General features: G+C 45.8%; 1 protein-coding gene across 4 annotated transcripts; it reads left to right on the top strand.

The window, feature by feature from the left end:
- Positions 1–456: 456 nt before the first annotated feature.
- On the top strand, positions 457–9,819 carry ppp1r12b (protein phosphatase 1, regulatory subunit 12B). 4 transcript variants are annotated; one of them, XM_080015941.1, is made up of 8 exons: positions 457–1,106; positions 4,278–4,294; positions 4,398–4,530; positions 4,869–4,973; positions 5,147–5,200; positions 5,417–5,467; positions 6,268–6,354; positions 8,967–9,819. In XM_080015941.1, the coding sequence occupies exons 1-7, from the start codon at positions 1,005–1,007 to the stop codon at positions 6,316–6,318; spliced, it is 513 nt and encodes a 170-aa protein (XP_079872067.1). In that variant the 5' UTR covers positions 457–1,004; the 3' UTR covers positions 6,319–6,354; positions 8,967–9,819. The 4 variants fall into 4 exon arrangements, with proteins under 4 accessions (XP_079872067.1, XP_079872066.1, XP_079872064.1 ...); XM_080015940.1 differs by lacking the exon at positions 6,268–6,354; XM_080015938.1 differs by lacking the exons at positions 6,268–6,354; positions 8,967–9,819 and adding an exon at positions 7,543–7,794.
- Positions 9,820–15,774: the final 5,955 nt, after the last annotated feature.

Genomic DNA, 15,774 nt, shown 5'->3' with positions numbered 1-15,774 from the left:
TTTTTTCCACCTGGGGGTCATTCCAGTGCTATCTTATTTTAAGATTTTGGAGGATAAAATGTAAAGTGGGGGGGAGGGGGGGGACATGACCTTTGACCTCCCACCAGGTTCACCTTAAGTCAGCTTTGATGACCACCAGCAACAAGTATGACTCGAGCTGTCACGGCAGACCGCGGCTCCTCGGGCGATAACGACTGACGTTATAGCCGCTGACATTGCGCGCGCGCGCACACACACACACACACACACACACACACACACACACACACACTCATTTCTACCCCCGTCCACATCAGTGGATGGTTTTCTTCCTCGGCCCATAGCAGAGTCTCTGGCATGCTGCCAGACAGGGCTGCCAGAGAGGGGGGGGCGACCAAACAGTGGAAGGCAAAGAGAGCGAGAGTGAGGGAGAGAGAGAGAGAGAGAGAGAGAGAGAGAGAGAGAAAAGGGGAGATGGAGAAGGTTTGTGTGTGATTTCAGGGGAACGCAGGAAGAGAAAGCATCTGGAACCAGCTCCTTCTTTCCTCGGACGGACCGCCTTGCTCCCTTTTCGTCAAATCTACATTTAGCTTTTCTTTCTTTCTTTTTTGCTTTACTTTTTTTGGGAGGCACAAGTTTTTTGTTTTTTTTTAACTTTCAGGTTTTTTTTATCCGAGCAGATTTGGAGAGGACCATGACGACAACTTCACAATCCGTCCAAATTTAGCAACATTTCTGTCCGGCCCTGGGGATTGTGGAGCTGAACTTAGACAGACACACACACACACGCACACACACACGCACACGCAAACGCACGCACACACACACACACACACACACGCACACACACACACACACACACACACACACACACACGCACACCTGTTGAGTGAGGATCCCCCATGAGTGCGGTCATGGGCATCATTAGTGCGGTTGTCGCCTGAGCGGTCGGCGGAGTGGTGCAGCTGTCGTGCTCTGCTGAGCGTCTAAAAGTTTGGAGGTTCCGCTGCTCGGCCGGAGAGGAGATGTCCTCCTACTTCCCCCGCTCCAAGGACCTGAGCCGCACCAGGAAGTCCCTGTCCGACTCCCCGCCTTCCTCTCCTTCTCCCACCGCTAAGAACTTCAGAGTAAGAGCCAAACTTTTTTTTTTTTGTCTCTCAGAGATATCGAGCGGACGTCACGCACGAGCATAGTTTAGGGGATGGAGGGGTTGTTCATGTCCAAAGTGATAGAACACGTCTGTTTGCTCATGCTCTAGGAACTTCAAAAAACAAGTATTTGCAGATGAGGGTATGATTTTTTTTCATATATATATCTTGTTTGCATTCATTCAGATATTGCTGGATGGTTGCTCTTGTATTTGTTTGTTTTAAACCACCGGAAGCATCCTCATCTTTGACAAAGTTTGTTAAAGTGTCCAAATACTTAGACACACACAGCTTGATCAACAGCCACAACATGCTGTTTTTGAACCAACGATCTGAGGAGAATGAAGCCGTTCTTTATTTTAAGGGACATGGATTGTCAAGCGGTGATGTAATGTTGTGGGGAAATATGCGGTTTCACATAGAGTAGTACTGGTAGAATTCTCCTTTTCTTTTTTTTCTGACTTTCATTTTCTATTCCCGCTGTATTGTGTCTGTGCTGGTAGCCAGAAGTGGATTTTCCATGATGTCACTGCCTGCTTTGCATTGGCAATGTTTGCAAGAGAGGGAGGGAGAGAGGGAGAGAAAGAGAGGGAGAGAGAGAGAGAGAGAGAGAGAGAGAGAGCGAGAGGGAGAGAGAGAGACAGAGAGAGAGATTTTCAGAAGGGGCCTTTCCCCCAAATTAGCACAAAATTATCTGTGTTCTACAGACACAGAAAGGAGAGAAACAGAAAAAAAAGGTGTGAACAGAAGCTCCGCAGCCTTCAGCTCATAAATCTGACTTGACGCCAGATTGTTGTGTAGCCATTAAGGCGTTATTATCAGTCCGGAGGCGTCCGGAGAAAGGTACTTTATATGAATAAAGCATTTTATTCTCGTGTGAGGTGTGTGTTGGGCTATTTCCTACTATCCCAGGCAGCTGAAAAGCAGCATTTAGTTGAGAAGGGGAGTAGGGGAAGCCTAAAACATAGTCAGGATCGTTCTATATTTGATGAGGTTTATCGGCCATGTTGATGTCATGCTTTAGTGATTTTTACAGCCCTCCTTCGCGGGGCCGTCTCCATGTGCACACCGGATCTTACGCCTTGTGTTGACGCGTTGGCCGGAGAAAGCCGTAAAACAGCGCTGTCATGTTTACAGAGAGGCCGCGGCCCGACCAATGCCTCCGTTTACGGGGTGTTTCGATCAGTCGCAGGCCCCGTTCTGTTGTTCTTTTCCATAGCGAAGGAATGTCGGGCCCAGCTCCTGCCGTATAGCGCACAGAGCCACGCCGGCCGGTGCTGTATCCCTATGTTTCTCCTAATAAGGCAACATCGACCGGGGCTTCTGTCAGCAGGTTCCCAACATCCACGGCTTTTGATGATAAGATCGTTAAACACTGTTTCTATCCTCCAGAAAGATCGACTACATTCAAACACAGTCGCTCAAGGCCTGATTCTTTCTCCTTTTACATAGAAACTCTTCCTTAAGGCTTTGTGAATATAGCATTGGTAGCAAAAGCTTATGAACAAAATATAAGTATAGATATAGATCTGTACAGTGTAAAACCCTGACACTCAATCAACTTACTTATAACAATGCATTTGAACAATAGTTGCATTACATTTATCTGTGAATCCTTAAGACCCCTGGGGGACCTTGGACCTCACTTTGAGAACCGCTGCAATATAGGACTCAAAGCCACTAAGAGAAACCAAGAAGAGTGTCAATTTAGGAGAGAGATTATTTCAGTGGACCCTCTTACTCTTCCATTGCTCTGTCCGGTGGAACAGAAACAGCAATTATATTTAAATTCCAAACAACAAATCCATCTTTTGCTAAATCCGCCGTTGGACCACAACCCTGGTGAATGGACCACCTGGGAGCGTCCTCGGCCCTTCTTCACGCGGGGGTCACGGAGGTCTGTTTATCCCCCGGCTTCGCCGTCCTGCCTCGGCACATGACCACATAAGGACCGGCAGCGGTGGCTCAAGTTGTGTAAACAGCGGCTGAGGAATTGCTCTTTTGGTGCAATGCGAAGCATCCCGCCCACCCACCCAAAGGAGAACCCAAAAGTGTCCCTTTTACACGCTTTCCTTTTCCGATGTGAACGCTTTCCCACGAAGATTGCGCTCTCGGCGTCTGAACCTGCCTCTCGGACCACAGTATGAAAAGAGCCGGGTGAAATCCAAACCACTTCCGAACAGAAACTCACCGCTTTTGGGCAAAGGACTAAATATCACAGCTCAGAGCCAGTCATGAGAAGCCCAGGAGAACATTAGAACAAACCGTGAAATGGCAGTCTGTCTCTCTCTGACCCTCAACATCTCAAGATTCAGGATTCAAGAGGTTTATTTATCACATACATATACATACGTTCATACATCTATGCAGTGAAATGTCATCGCAACGCACGGAGGCGCTCTCTCTCCTCATATCAGCCTCTTTTTTCAGGGCCGGCGGCGGCGGCACATCAAGGTGTTGTTCTCCTCGATGCCTTATAAGCCTATAAGCTGTCGCCGGCCATGTTTCTTGTCAGTAGAGCGGAGGCGGTGGGCACGGACCAGGCCTCGCCCGTAAAACTTCAGCCTCTAAAGTCGAGATATGTAAGGAGAAGTAATGCGATAACATCGTTAACCGCATTGCACACCGATGATGTTTTCCCACTAATCTCTGGATAAATAAATGGAAAATGGAAAATGGAATGCGTTGCACTCGTGGAAGTCTTGAGACGGGCGTGAAGGTCTGGAGTTCCCGAGGCTGAAGGCCGGAATCAGAAAACGGCAAATCTCCTCCGACATCCATATCAGACCGCATCCTCACGTCAGACCTCGAAAGGTGTCGCACAATAGGCTCCGATGACGTCATCATGGCGTCGGTGGCGTCTGTCCTGGCATTGACAGGATAAATGATATGGGCTCGCTTGGGTGTTTGCACTTCTCTCCTCCGGGACCCGAGACCCGGGAAAACACTGTCATAAGTCACTTAGAAGTTCACGCGGAGTCTTCTCCCGACGGAAAATATTTCACTCACTCTCGAGGCCTGCACTTAATTTTTAAAGTTCCAGCTGTATCTTGCGCAGTAAATTTTGGCAGGAGTGATTATCACACTCAAGCTTGAGGCCATTTTATTTGTGAGAGCGTTGGCTAACTATTTACTTTTCTTCCTTTTCAGCATGAAAGAGTGTCGCGGTAAGTGCTTTCTTTCGCTTCCCCTACGTAACTAATTCCCCCCCATAATCGTCAGAAAATAACGCAGAAAAAGGAGGGAAATAGACGTTGTGCTCCGCCCCAGGGTGGACTCCAGTGGAGGAGACGGCGCTGCAGACAAAGCCCTGGGTCGAACCAGCTCCTACATGAGGAGGGAGGCCAGGCTGGCATCACTCAATCGACTGGACGATGACTCCGGCCCCAAGGACTATAAGAAGGTATAATAATATTAAAAGCTATAAAAAAGAATATAATGTGAGAAGGTATCATTCTCAGCCCAGTGGCAATTACAAATTCAGCTGCAGTAATATGTTTAAAAATATGATAACATATTTTGTGTCAAGTGGAAAAGTCTCAAACCACGTAAGTAAGTGAAGAGGCACAGTGGTCGCTAGTTGACACTTATTCACAGGATAGTGGGAAAATGCCGTAACAGCAAAGCCTCATAAAAGGCCTTGTGTTTATCCTGATATACTCGACAAAACTTTGGTTCCACTCGGTCGGGATTAGACTACTCGTTTCCAGGAAGCGTCTACATTGTTGTATTTATTTCCAGATGTACGAGACGGCCCTGCACGAGAACGAGAAGCTCAAGTCCCGGCTGCAGGACAGCAAACAGGAGCTGGCCAGGATCCGCTCGCAGCTGGAAAGAGTCACCCAGGTAGGAACTAGAAACCCCATCACGTCTGTGTCCGACGGCAGCAATAAACACAAATCAAAACGCTTTTGGTGGAATAAATTAAGGTTGCTGAGGATGGACAAGGGTGATTAATGCATGACATCACCTTCTTCCAGCGTTTTGCATTAACGGCGCCTTGACTTTTTGGCTTTCAGAGACAAGACAGAATGTCGGAGAGGTCGTCCTCCGTACTTGAATCGGAGAAAAGGGTGAGTACCTTCACCCGCACTTTGGCTTTTTCATGGTTCAGAGGCGACTCCGTATTTCCGTATTATCAGTCTTTGAACGGCAATCGAACGATGCCTCTTTTAACATTTATTTTAGATTGCAAGAGAGCGTAGAACCGAAAAAACATTTGAGTTGTGAGTGCTGGGAAATAATAAGTATTAAAAATGTAGGACGGTTCTCGTTACTTTCTGTCCCAGGAAAAACACACCCTCGAGAAGAGAGTTTCAGATATGGAGGAGGAGGTGAAGGTAAGTACTGCCTCGCAAAGACCACATGTCATGGAGCCGGCGCGATGCAAACAAGATTAGAGTCCCATTTCCTTCAGACACTTGAAGTGTGTTTTATGTATGCTTTCTAAAACTCATTCAGATCATAAAAGAGTTCGTCAAAAAAACACACACACAAGTCAGTCCAGAAGGATTTACTCCAGGTCTGGTGGTAGTTGGTCTAACGGGCTGAGGGGGAAGGAGACGGAAGGTCAGGGCTGGAGGCTCATTACCCGCAGTGTCCCGCTGTGATGGGTCTGTTGTGTTGTGCCAGCCCTCCGCTCCGCTTGCTCCCCTTGTCAGGGTGAGCGCTGTGACCTAGTTCCAGCCGAATACCAAACCTCCTTCCAAGAGCGGGGAAAAAAGAGAGACCCACGTTTCTAAAACATTCCTGAACTGATTGTGCGCCCGGAAGAGACGGAGCGGGAAACGAGGCGAGGCCAATATCGGTCCCGGGGTGATGTGGCCTAGTACTGGGAGTCCACCACGCCTTTTTGACAAAAAACATTGGACCAATTCATTGGCCGATGGTCCATTGGATGAATCCCCATTTATCTGGACCATCAACCAATGGTGATTCATCAAACGGACCACTGGATGAATCTCTCCCCACGTCCTCGCAAATCATCGTCTGGAGTGCTAATAAATACATGAGAAATATTTTGTAACAACAATTCAATCTTCGGGTTTTGAGGCCATCGTCTTTGCCAGAGCGAGCCAACGGACCCTTTTCACGCGAAGAATAATGTGAGCAGTGAATGTCTGACCCCATGTTGTCGTAGTTTCCTCAGAGGGAAGCCCCAATGCGATTCCGCTGCGGGTACCAGCCCTGAGCTGGGCAGGCGGTCACGTGGGGAGTGGGGGGGATGGTGAGTGGTCCCCACCCGATGCGGACGGCGCGATCGACACCTGCCTGTCACCTCACGTTTAGGGCATGCCAACACGAGTGGAAGCGCACACACACACGTCACGTTACACCCTGAAAACACGTATGAGCAAAGACCCTCTTTTTCTCCTCACGTCAGAGTCCTTTGAGCACCGTACGGGTGTTGTTATCCCAGCATCTTCCGGTGTTTTTTTTTTTTGGGGGGGGGGGGGGGGGGGGGGGGGGGCACGATCGTTTCTGGCATCTGCTGGAATTATCTCAACTGTGAGAAATCCTCTGTGGTGTGTGTGTGTGTGTGTGTGTGTGTGTGTGTGTGTGTGTGTGTGTGTGAGAGACAGAGTCAGAGATGTGGGTCAGGATCTAAGAAGGGGGAGGGGGAATATCACGCGTTCTTTTTTTTTTTTCTTTCTTTTTTTTTTTTTTTTTAAGCTTAGCTCCTTCGGGTCTCCTCCTCCTCTTTCCTCTTTCGTCCGTCCGTCTTTCCAAAACGGCAAAGGTTTGTGGACGTTCTTTGAACTCCGTAACTGGGGGCTCGGCGAAGGGAAGGCTGCGATTTCAAGCGGTTTCCCAAAACAGTGTTCTTTGGGCTTGTAAAAACAGCTGGATGCACTCTTTACCTCATCCCTGGCACGTCCCCTCCGCTCTGCACACCAGTAGGCAGCGTGCGCGTAGACCACACGTGCACTGTGGTTAACCCCTAAAAAATGGCGTCAAACCACAGGCTTCTCCATTGATCCACGCTGAGGCTTTGGCCGATCCAGGCAAAGTGAAGGGAAATGCCGAAACATTTATTTCCCTTTGACGAATAAATGTTTTAGGTTCTCGTACCCCCACCCACCTTGCTGTTCCCCTTGCCCTCCTCCCCCAGCTGTACTTCATCTCTACATTAAGAACCTTCTACACCTTCAAGAGTTTCATGTACTGCTTCTCCTCGACGAGCCCCTTTAACGCTCCCTCATCTGTTTCCTGTTTGTGCACGCTTCCACTATTTGTTCGTCTCTGTACACGCTGTTTGTACCTGTCTTTCTCTTTGCACAAACTCCACCTCCTCGCACGCTCTCTCTCTCTCTCTCTCTCTCTCTCTCTCTCTCTCTCTCTCTCTCTCTCTCTCTCTCTCTCTCTCTCTCTCTCTCTCTCTCTCTCTCTCTCTCTCTCTCGTCCCTGTGTGCAGGCCTTCCCTGCCTTGGCTCAGCTCCAGGCCCTGCGGCGGGGGAACCAGCGTCTCTTGGCCGAGAACAGAGCCATGCTGCGGGTCCTCTCCCGTCTCTCTGAGATGTCGCCCCTGCCTGAAACCGAGGACCTCTGACCCCCGCCCCCACCCCCCTCCCCCGCCCCCCAACCACCACCACAACCGCCGCCACCCACCCTCCTCCTCCTGCGGCCATCTCTCCTCTTCCACTCCCCCCCTCTTTCTTTTCCTGATTCCTCCTCTCGTCTCCTCTCCAGGCAGGTTCCCTACCGTCTGACTACCGTCACCGCCCATCCGCAGAGAAATTGCACTCCCACTTTGTTTATGTTCCATTAACCCCCCCCCCCTACATTCCATCAGAGGGTAACCCCACTAACACCCCACCCACCCCATCCCCACCCCCCCAAACCAAACCATTGTCATGGGCCTCTCTAAGAACCTATTTTTAGTGGCGTTCATGGTACTTGCATAACGGCTGCTGAGCATCCCCGGAAAGATGTAATTATATTTTTCGAGTCTCAAACCGCGATAGATCCAGAGTCCACGCAGGCGTGAGGATGTTCAACTTCACATCCGCTGCCTCGTTGTTGCAGGTTAAAATTGAATGTGCGGTTTAATACGTTTGCAAAACTAACTCACTGACATTGCCTGCGATGCGGCGGGTGTGAGTTTCGTGTTGCTCAAAAGGGAATTGCAGAGAAAATCTTTAGCTAATAAGCCTGTATGTGTGTGTATGTGTGTGTGTATGTGTGTGTGTGTGTGTTTATGGACGTGTCTTTGTGGTTTTGTCAGCGGATCCAGGGCAGGGCGTCGTCTGGCCGCAGCGTTTTCCCTCATTATTACCAGCGCCAACGATAGTTTAAATGGAGGAGAGGGTTTCTCCTGACATGCATATTCATGGGGGCGCGTCGTCGCTGGAAACGTTTGAGCGAGCGGCACGCAACAGAGGTTTATTGTTCCCGTAGCTTCTCGGATGGAGGGGAAATATATTGACAAAGACTTTATGGTTATTTTTAGACGTGACTCATCCTGCGAGGGGTGCGACCTAGTTTGGAGAAGTTGACAATCTCCCTTTCTCTCTCTCTCTCTCTCTCTCTCTCTCTGTCTCTGTCATTCTTTCTTCCACCATTCACCGGCTGAGAATTGCCATATCCATCATCTTGTTGCATGATCTGACACTCTCAAGCATGTTCTCATTTATTTACTTGTCATTTTATTAAAGGCATTTCTTTTTTCTCCGCTAAAAGCCAAGATCCATTTGTCATTGCATCTGGAACATAGAGTTTTAGCATTTTAAACTACATGGTCCAAATATGCAATAGAATATTACACAGGGGTTGTAATAGAAACTCCTCTGCAGCGCTGTTTATATATAATACTGACCTCCATTTCCCCCACCGCTCCAGGTGTTAACCGAGCTCAAATCCGACAACCAGAGGCTAAAGGACGAGAACGGGGCTCTGATTCGCGTCATCAGCAAACTGTCCAAATGAAGCGGTCCCCGCGTCACACAAACCGATGCTGTTGATGAGATTTCAGCCCCCAAACACTCGCAGAAAACCATCCACTCGAACGTCGGGGAACCTTCCAGGGACCTTCCGTCCATTCAGTCAAGAGCCAAAGCACGAAAGATTGTTTCATTACAAGTTTGTTTTTTTCAATTCCCGCCCCGAGTGTGTGACTCATTTGCACCCAGACAGCCACTTGTTTTCCTTTTTCATTTCCACGTTTTAAATCCGGAAGCCATATGGAACGCCAGTCAAAGCCCGGAAGACGTCTGATATTGTGGCTAGAGATCACATCAGTAAATCCCATGAATTTATTTATTAATATATCTCTATGCACTCTGGAAAAATACTCTTTATCGTCTTGGTGACAAACAAGAGATTATAATCAGTAAACTTTTTTTTTTTTTTTTCTTCTCAAACCACAATAACACCGTCAAGTAGAACTTTTAATGGACCAGTGTAGTTTATTTATTTTACTTTTTTTTCTTCATGAATTGGTTATTCATTGAAATATTCCTGTTGCTTTTAATCCGTTTGTTCACATTGTTTGTTTTATTTTTGTTTTACTATCTAATGGCTTTGGAGCCCAAAAACTGTAATCTGTGACCTACTGTAAATATAATACAACATGTGGTATAATATATATATATATATATATATATATATATATATATATATATAAATAAAGAGTATAGGAGAACACCTTTATCCACACACACCAAGGTTTTCTCACTTTGCTAAATAAACTATAAAGGGCTGTGACTTTGATTCCCAATGATGGAGATGAAACCACATAAGACACGGACGCGGGTGATGGTAATTAAAAGGCCTTTATTTCCTATTTGTTTCTTACAGAACTGGTAACACATATGATAAACTCGTATTAATTTATTTGGTTCCCTTGAGGACTTTAATAAGGATCCCTAACGTTTGTCCACACAGGGGGAGGCGGGGCAGGGCGGCGGGGAGAGGGGGGTTCGAGAGGAGGTTTTTGTGAGCAACGTTTTTGTGTCCAGTCAAAGGGCTAAAGCATGCGATCAACAGTAGGCACAAAGTACTGACATGAACACGCGCACCACGACACAAAGACACGAAGAAACACAGCGAGAGGACACAACCTCGTTGTCCCCCGATGCTCAAAAAGATGACGGATGGGGGTCGATCGATAGAAAGAATAGGAAAGAAAGTCTTTTTTCGAATGCAACCGCATGGCGGGTGGAGGACGGACGGACGGACAGAGGGGACGGAGGTTTGGTACAGTCCTGCATGTTTGGCAGTAAAGAGTATGTCCACGTTGTAAACATGAAGGCCGGCGTTCTTTACACTTGGAAGAAAACATTGAAGGAAAAAAAATCCAATAAATAACAACACACGACAGTTTTCAAAATGGAGAGAGAACTCAGCTTTTCCACTAATTTAGCACAACATCAGCGGCGGCGTGGATGGGAACGGTGAACGCTGGTTTACACACACAGGACGACCTCTGGGAGAGAAGGAAATGTGGAAGCGAACAGGTTCTACGTTCAACAATAAAAAATACAATTAAAAAAAAACATAAAAAAAAAAAAAAAAAAAAAGACTCAAGATCGGATCTCACACACACACACACGCGGACGTAATTACAAATGGATGTTATGTTCAACAGAGGAGACGGGACGACGTGTCCTTTACCCGGCGAAGGGCTCCGGAGACATTTAGACGCGATGGTAAAATGGTCGACTGAGCTTTGGATGGTTTCCCTTTTTAAATCCCATCATTAAAGTCAAACAAAAAAAAAACTAAAATAAAAACAAACAGACTGGTGAACGGTGCTCTCAAACTGTCGTTGCGCAGCCGAAACAGCCAACACTTCCAGATGAAATTGTGCATAAATGACATCTACATAACTATCAAAAAAGAGTACACCATAACAATTTATATGTGTGTATAATTCAACGTGTGTGTCTGTGTTTTTTTTCGTTTTGTTTTTTTTTTCAAATAACTAAGATCTGTTTGGTTATAACACTGTCACCCATATAAGTGTCGATGTACATCTAAGGATGATAATGTGTCCCATGCATGCAGACCTGTACGGTACGAGGAGTTCGGTTATATGATCCAGTGCACGTCTGCTTTACATTTATTAGCTTTATAGATTCATCTCTTCAACGCGCACAGACACACGCACAGTTCTCAGTCTCTGTCCCCCATAGAACTTAGCTGTGACCTGGGCAGTGAAAAAGCATCGAAAATTACAAAAAATAAAAATAAAAAAAATTAAAAAAATAATAAAGTCACCCTGGATGTGCGCTCTGAACTTTGACTTAATCACATCCGTCCTGTTTGGGTCTCCGCGCCCTATTCCCGGCGGTGTGCACGCACGGAGAGCCAAACGGAATTCATTTGATCAAAGGCAATGGCAGCGCGCGGGTACTGGCAGTATTTCTAAAACTCGGGGCGACCGGGGACGAATCGGCGGCGTATCAGTCGGTCGCGGTCGATGCGATTCACCCTGACCTTGAACGGAGGAATCCTTTCCCGGCGGCGTGGAGAAGGATCGCCGCGGATTGGGCCGTATTAGCGTTGCCAGTCGCCAGGCGGCAGTTTAGCTTGAGGTCCACTAAATGAAACGGGATGTTTAACTCTAGGTGTGGCAGGCGGTAGAAACTGTAAAAAAAATGTTGCCACATATTTGTAAAAAACAAAAAACAGAAAAAAAAAAATCATCAATCATAATTGAATGCATAGTTCTATGGGTGAGATTCAGGCTCCAAACACTGAACGGGTTTTCCCTCATTAAAGTTTCTATGAACCGCTATGATATTAATAACAGTCACAGCTCTTCGCGACGTGGTTGGGGTGCACTGGATTAGTGGGAAAGGGAGAAAGAAACGAAATCCTGCTTAAGACCCTTCAGTCAGCGCGTTTTGCGCCGCGATGCTGCGCGTGGACGATTAAAATGCACATTCCACCGCTATAGGGGCACCGCGGAAAGTCCAAGAGCGCCCCGGATTGGTTCATAGATTGCACTCGGCCCTGGAATAGAACAAACTCTCATATAATATTTTTGTATTATTATCTTCGAGAACGTCATGTAGTATACTCTATGATTGGTACCACCAAAACGAGGCAAATATATTATTAACCACGACACTGTAAAATCAGCTCTACCTCTAGGAAAACAAGGACATCGTATAAAAGGACACACTCACTCGACTAAACACTCATTACTGTTCTCGGCGCGGACGTCGATATTAAAATGCGTTTTTCTGTCCTGTTTCGATGAGCAAAGAACCTCCGAACGGAATGTAAAAGAGCAACACTGGCCCGGGAAAATGAAGACGAGGTTTTTTTTTTTTTTGTAATTTATTTTTTTGTTGTTTTTTTTTTTAAACTTTTTTCTTTTTTTAATCATAAATCGACTCTAGCTTCTCAGCCGAGCTCTAAAGAGTTAGTGCTTGAGTTTTATGGCTTTAGTTTTTATCTTATTATTCGTCTATCCGTATACACATACACAAATTCGTATAATAAACACCTTGTAAAAGAGACACAGCCGTACGGGGGGGGGGGGGGGCGCGGGGAGGGGGTGTCAGGTCATTTCAAAGGAAGAAGGAGGAAACCCCATTTCCAGGAGGCGAGGGAGGAGGAGACAGACGGGACTCCGAGCCGTTTTTTCCCCCCTGAAGCTCTGCTCTCGCCACGTATTTCGACACGTTCCGGGGAAGGTGTCGGGATGGATTTCCTCCCAAATATCCGTCAATTCCGTCATCACCCGCACGCCTTGCGCACTGCGGCCAGCAGGGGGCGCTGTCAGGGGAGGGGGGGGGGGACACGACTTGGGAGACCCGACTATCCATGAAACCGTAATAAGACAGGAAAAAATACAAAAAAAAACAAAAACAAACATCAACAACAGAGAAGGAGTCCTGATAAAGCGCTGATATTTGCAAAGAAGACAAACGTTGACCTGCAAAGTAATGCAACCAAAGTACGAAGAACTTCTCAAAGCAAACTGACAGAATTCGGAAAAAAACACGAGGAGCGGAGGACGGCAAGCATGCGGCTACATCTTCATCCTACGTGAGGTCACACACGGTACTGGACGACACACTTGCTTGCGGAACGGCAGGCGTGGGGATGGGGGGGAAGGTTCTTATTAGTATTTACTCGTCTAATATAGTTATGACATTCTCTCCGACAATGGAAAATAAATTTGCTCGTTTAGAAAATATACAGTGCATGTTTGTTTTTTTTACCCCTCCCTTCTGTGAGTTATTAAAATGACGAATGACACCGATGGGGTTTTTTTTTTTTTACGCGCACAAGGTATTTTTGCTTTGTCTCTAAATCATGCTCTTATGTACAGTATTTTGTATAAACATGCAGTATCAACGTGGATGGACGAGGTGTCGAGGCAGAACTACGCGGCGACGGGTGGCTTGATTGCTTGCATGTTGTTCTTTTTTTCTTGAGTGTTGTTTTGTCAACAGAAGGAAAAATTTAAAATAAACGATACGAAACGCAATAAAAAAAAAAATTTAAAAAATGCAACTCGGAACGCCACATAAATATAAGGTTACAATTTCCGAACAGAGATTATTTAACGATCAACCAACATTCATTAAAAATCCCCCCCCCAACCCCAAAATATCATTTTTTATTTTTTTAAGTTACGAAACTGACTGTCGCTTGTTTGGAGACTTCGCGTTTGTGATTGTGTGACACTGCGTCTGTTTACGTGTGAAATACACCCGCTCCGCTCGTAACCCCGTCAACGGGAGCAAACCGCTTCGATCGCTGCAAATCTTTTTCCCGCCGCCGTCTTCCTGTATTAAAATCCACAAACCTAAAACCTAAAAAAATGGCGTCGAAGTCGTTGGGGAGCGGCGTTGTTTCGGTTTTCCCAAATCGCCGCGCACAGATCAATCCAATCTCACAACATTTCATCACAAAGAAAACGACATTGACCAGAGAACAAGGTAGTGCAATAAAATTCAGCAGTTTGGTAAAATGTGTATTAAAATACACACCGATCGATGCCTTCCTCCAGACCGTACCCTTGCAATCAAGTGAGAGAAGTAATATTTAAACAAAAAAAAAAAAGAATCAAATTTCATTCATAAAAAAATATATAAATAAACAGAAAAAAAATAAAAAAAATTTCAATGTAACAAACTGTTCCGCACTCTGATTTTCTTTGTTTTTCCAACATTCTCAAAATTAATAATTAAAGCTCTGATGTTTTTTTTTTTCTTCCATAAAATAAGTTGAACCGAACATTTTGATTTAAAGTGCTTGAGGAATAATAAAAAATAAAAATAACAATTTGATTTCCACACATAGACGGAACCCCAACTGGGGACAATAAGAGTTCCAGCTACGGCATCGACTTGAAATGAATGAATAAATAAATAAAAACAGAAGGAGAAAAAACACCACTAATTGGAAGGCGTCCCTGGTAGTTTGAGAATTGCTTATTTTTGTTGCTTGGAAGGCTTGTCTCCTTTATGACTGTAAGACGGGGTTGTTTTTTTTTTTTCGGGGTTTCCTTGAAGCGATAGATACCCTTGTTGTGAGTCCATGACTAATGGCAGTAGCACTGGACGAGTGAGACACAGGATCACAGGCATTTTTGGGGACAGGAGGGTGGATCGCAGGCAGTACACAACAGCTTTTTAAAACATTGCGTCGTTTCTTGTTGACGCCCGTCTCTCCCAAGTCTAAAAGGAGCCTCTGTGATACGCAGAGCGTCAGACACAAGCTTTGGGCGATTCTTCCCTCTCTCTCTCTCTCGCTCTCTCTCTCGCTCTCTCTCTCCGACAACCCTTCCCAGACCTCAGATTGCGATGGAAAACACACGTGGTCTCCATAGCGTAATAATGACGACCCGTTTAGTTGAAGAAAAATAAAAATAAAATAAAATAAAAAGTCATGGAGTCTCCCGTTTTTTTTTTTGTTTTTTTTTGTCGTTTGTTTTTTTTTGTTTGTTTGGTTTTTTTTTTCTCTCTTCTCAGTGTTTTTTTCCTGAGAAAACGGACGGGAGTGGGAGTGGGAGGGATGGGAACGGCAGTGAGTTTGCGGGCGGCGGGATATGTGCCTAACCCTATGCGCTGCCCGGCTCTAGGAATGTACTTCCAACTAACAGCATCATCTAGGAGGACGACTGATCTTTTTGGCAGGTGTGAACACACGGTGCACCAGGATACACCTAAAGGAATGGACCTGCTTGTGTTACTCTTCTAATACATGGCAGTATAAAGCATTTTGTTTGTTTGTTTTTAAGTAATTAAGCGTTTCACTTCTAAGCAACAGTGTCGCTAAAAGTATGGGATGACGAATACAACATGAGTGAAGGTATGTATTATTATTATTATGATTATTATATTATTATTATTCTTCCCTCCATCGCCCGTGAAGCCCTCCTCTTCGTCATACACGCCTCTGTATTCTCACCGGTAAAACCACAACCCCAATACAAAAATATATCTAAAGGAAAACAACAGAGTATCTGTCCATTGTGTAGCTTGTCTTCTTTTTGTTTTTAGTTTTTTTTCTTCCAATGGTAATGGGTGATTATAGCATGAGAATTATTGAAACACTTATTTCCTCACCATGTCAAATGCTATCTAGGTATCTTTTTTTGCATGGTGATGGAGGGGAGGAGGGGGTCTGTAGAGTCGTTCTATTCATCGCCATGTTGTTTTGGGTTTGACTCAGATGTGTGGGA

The sequence above is a fragment of the Zeus faber genome (assembly GCF_960531495.2).
Source record: "Zeus faber genome assembly, chromosome: 15".
NCBI lineage: Eukaryota > Metazoa > Chordata > Actinopteri > Zeiformes > Zeidae > Zeus > Zeus faber.
This window is presented reverse-complemented; position numbering and strand designations above follow the sequence as displayed.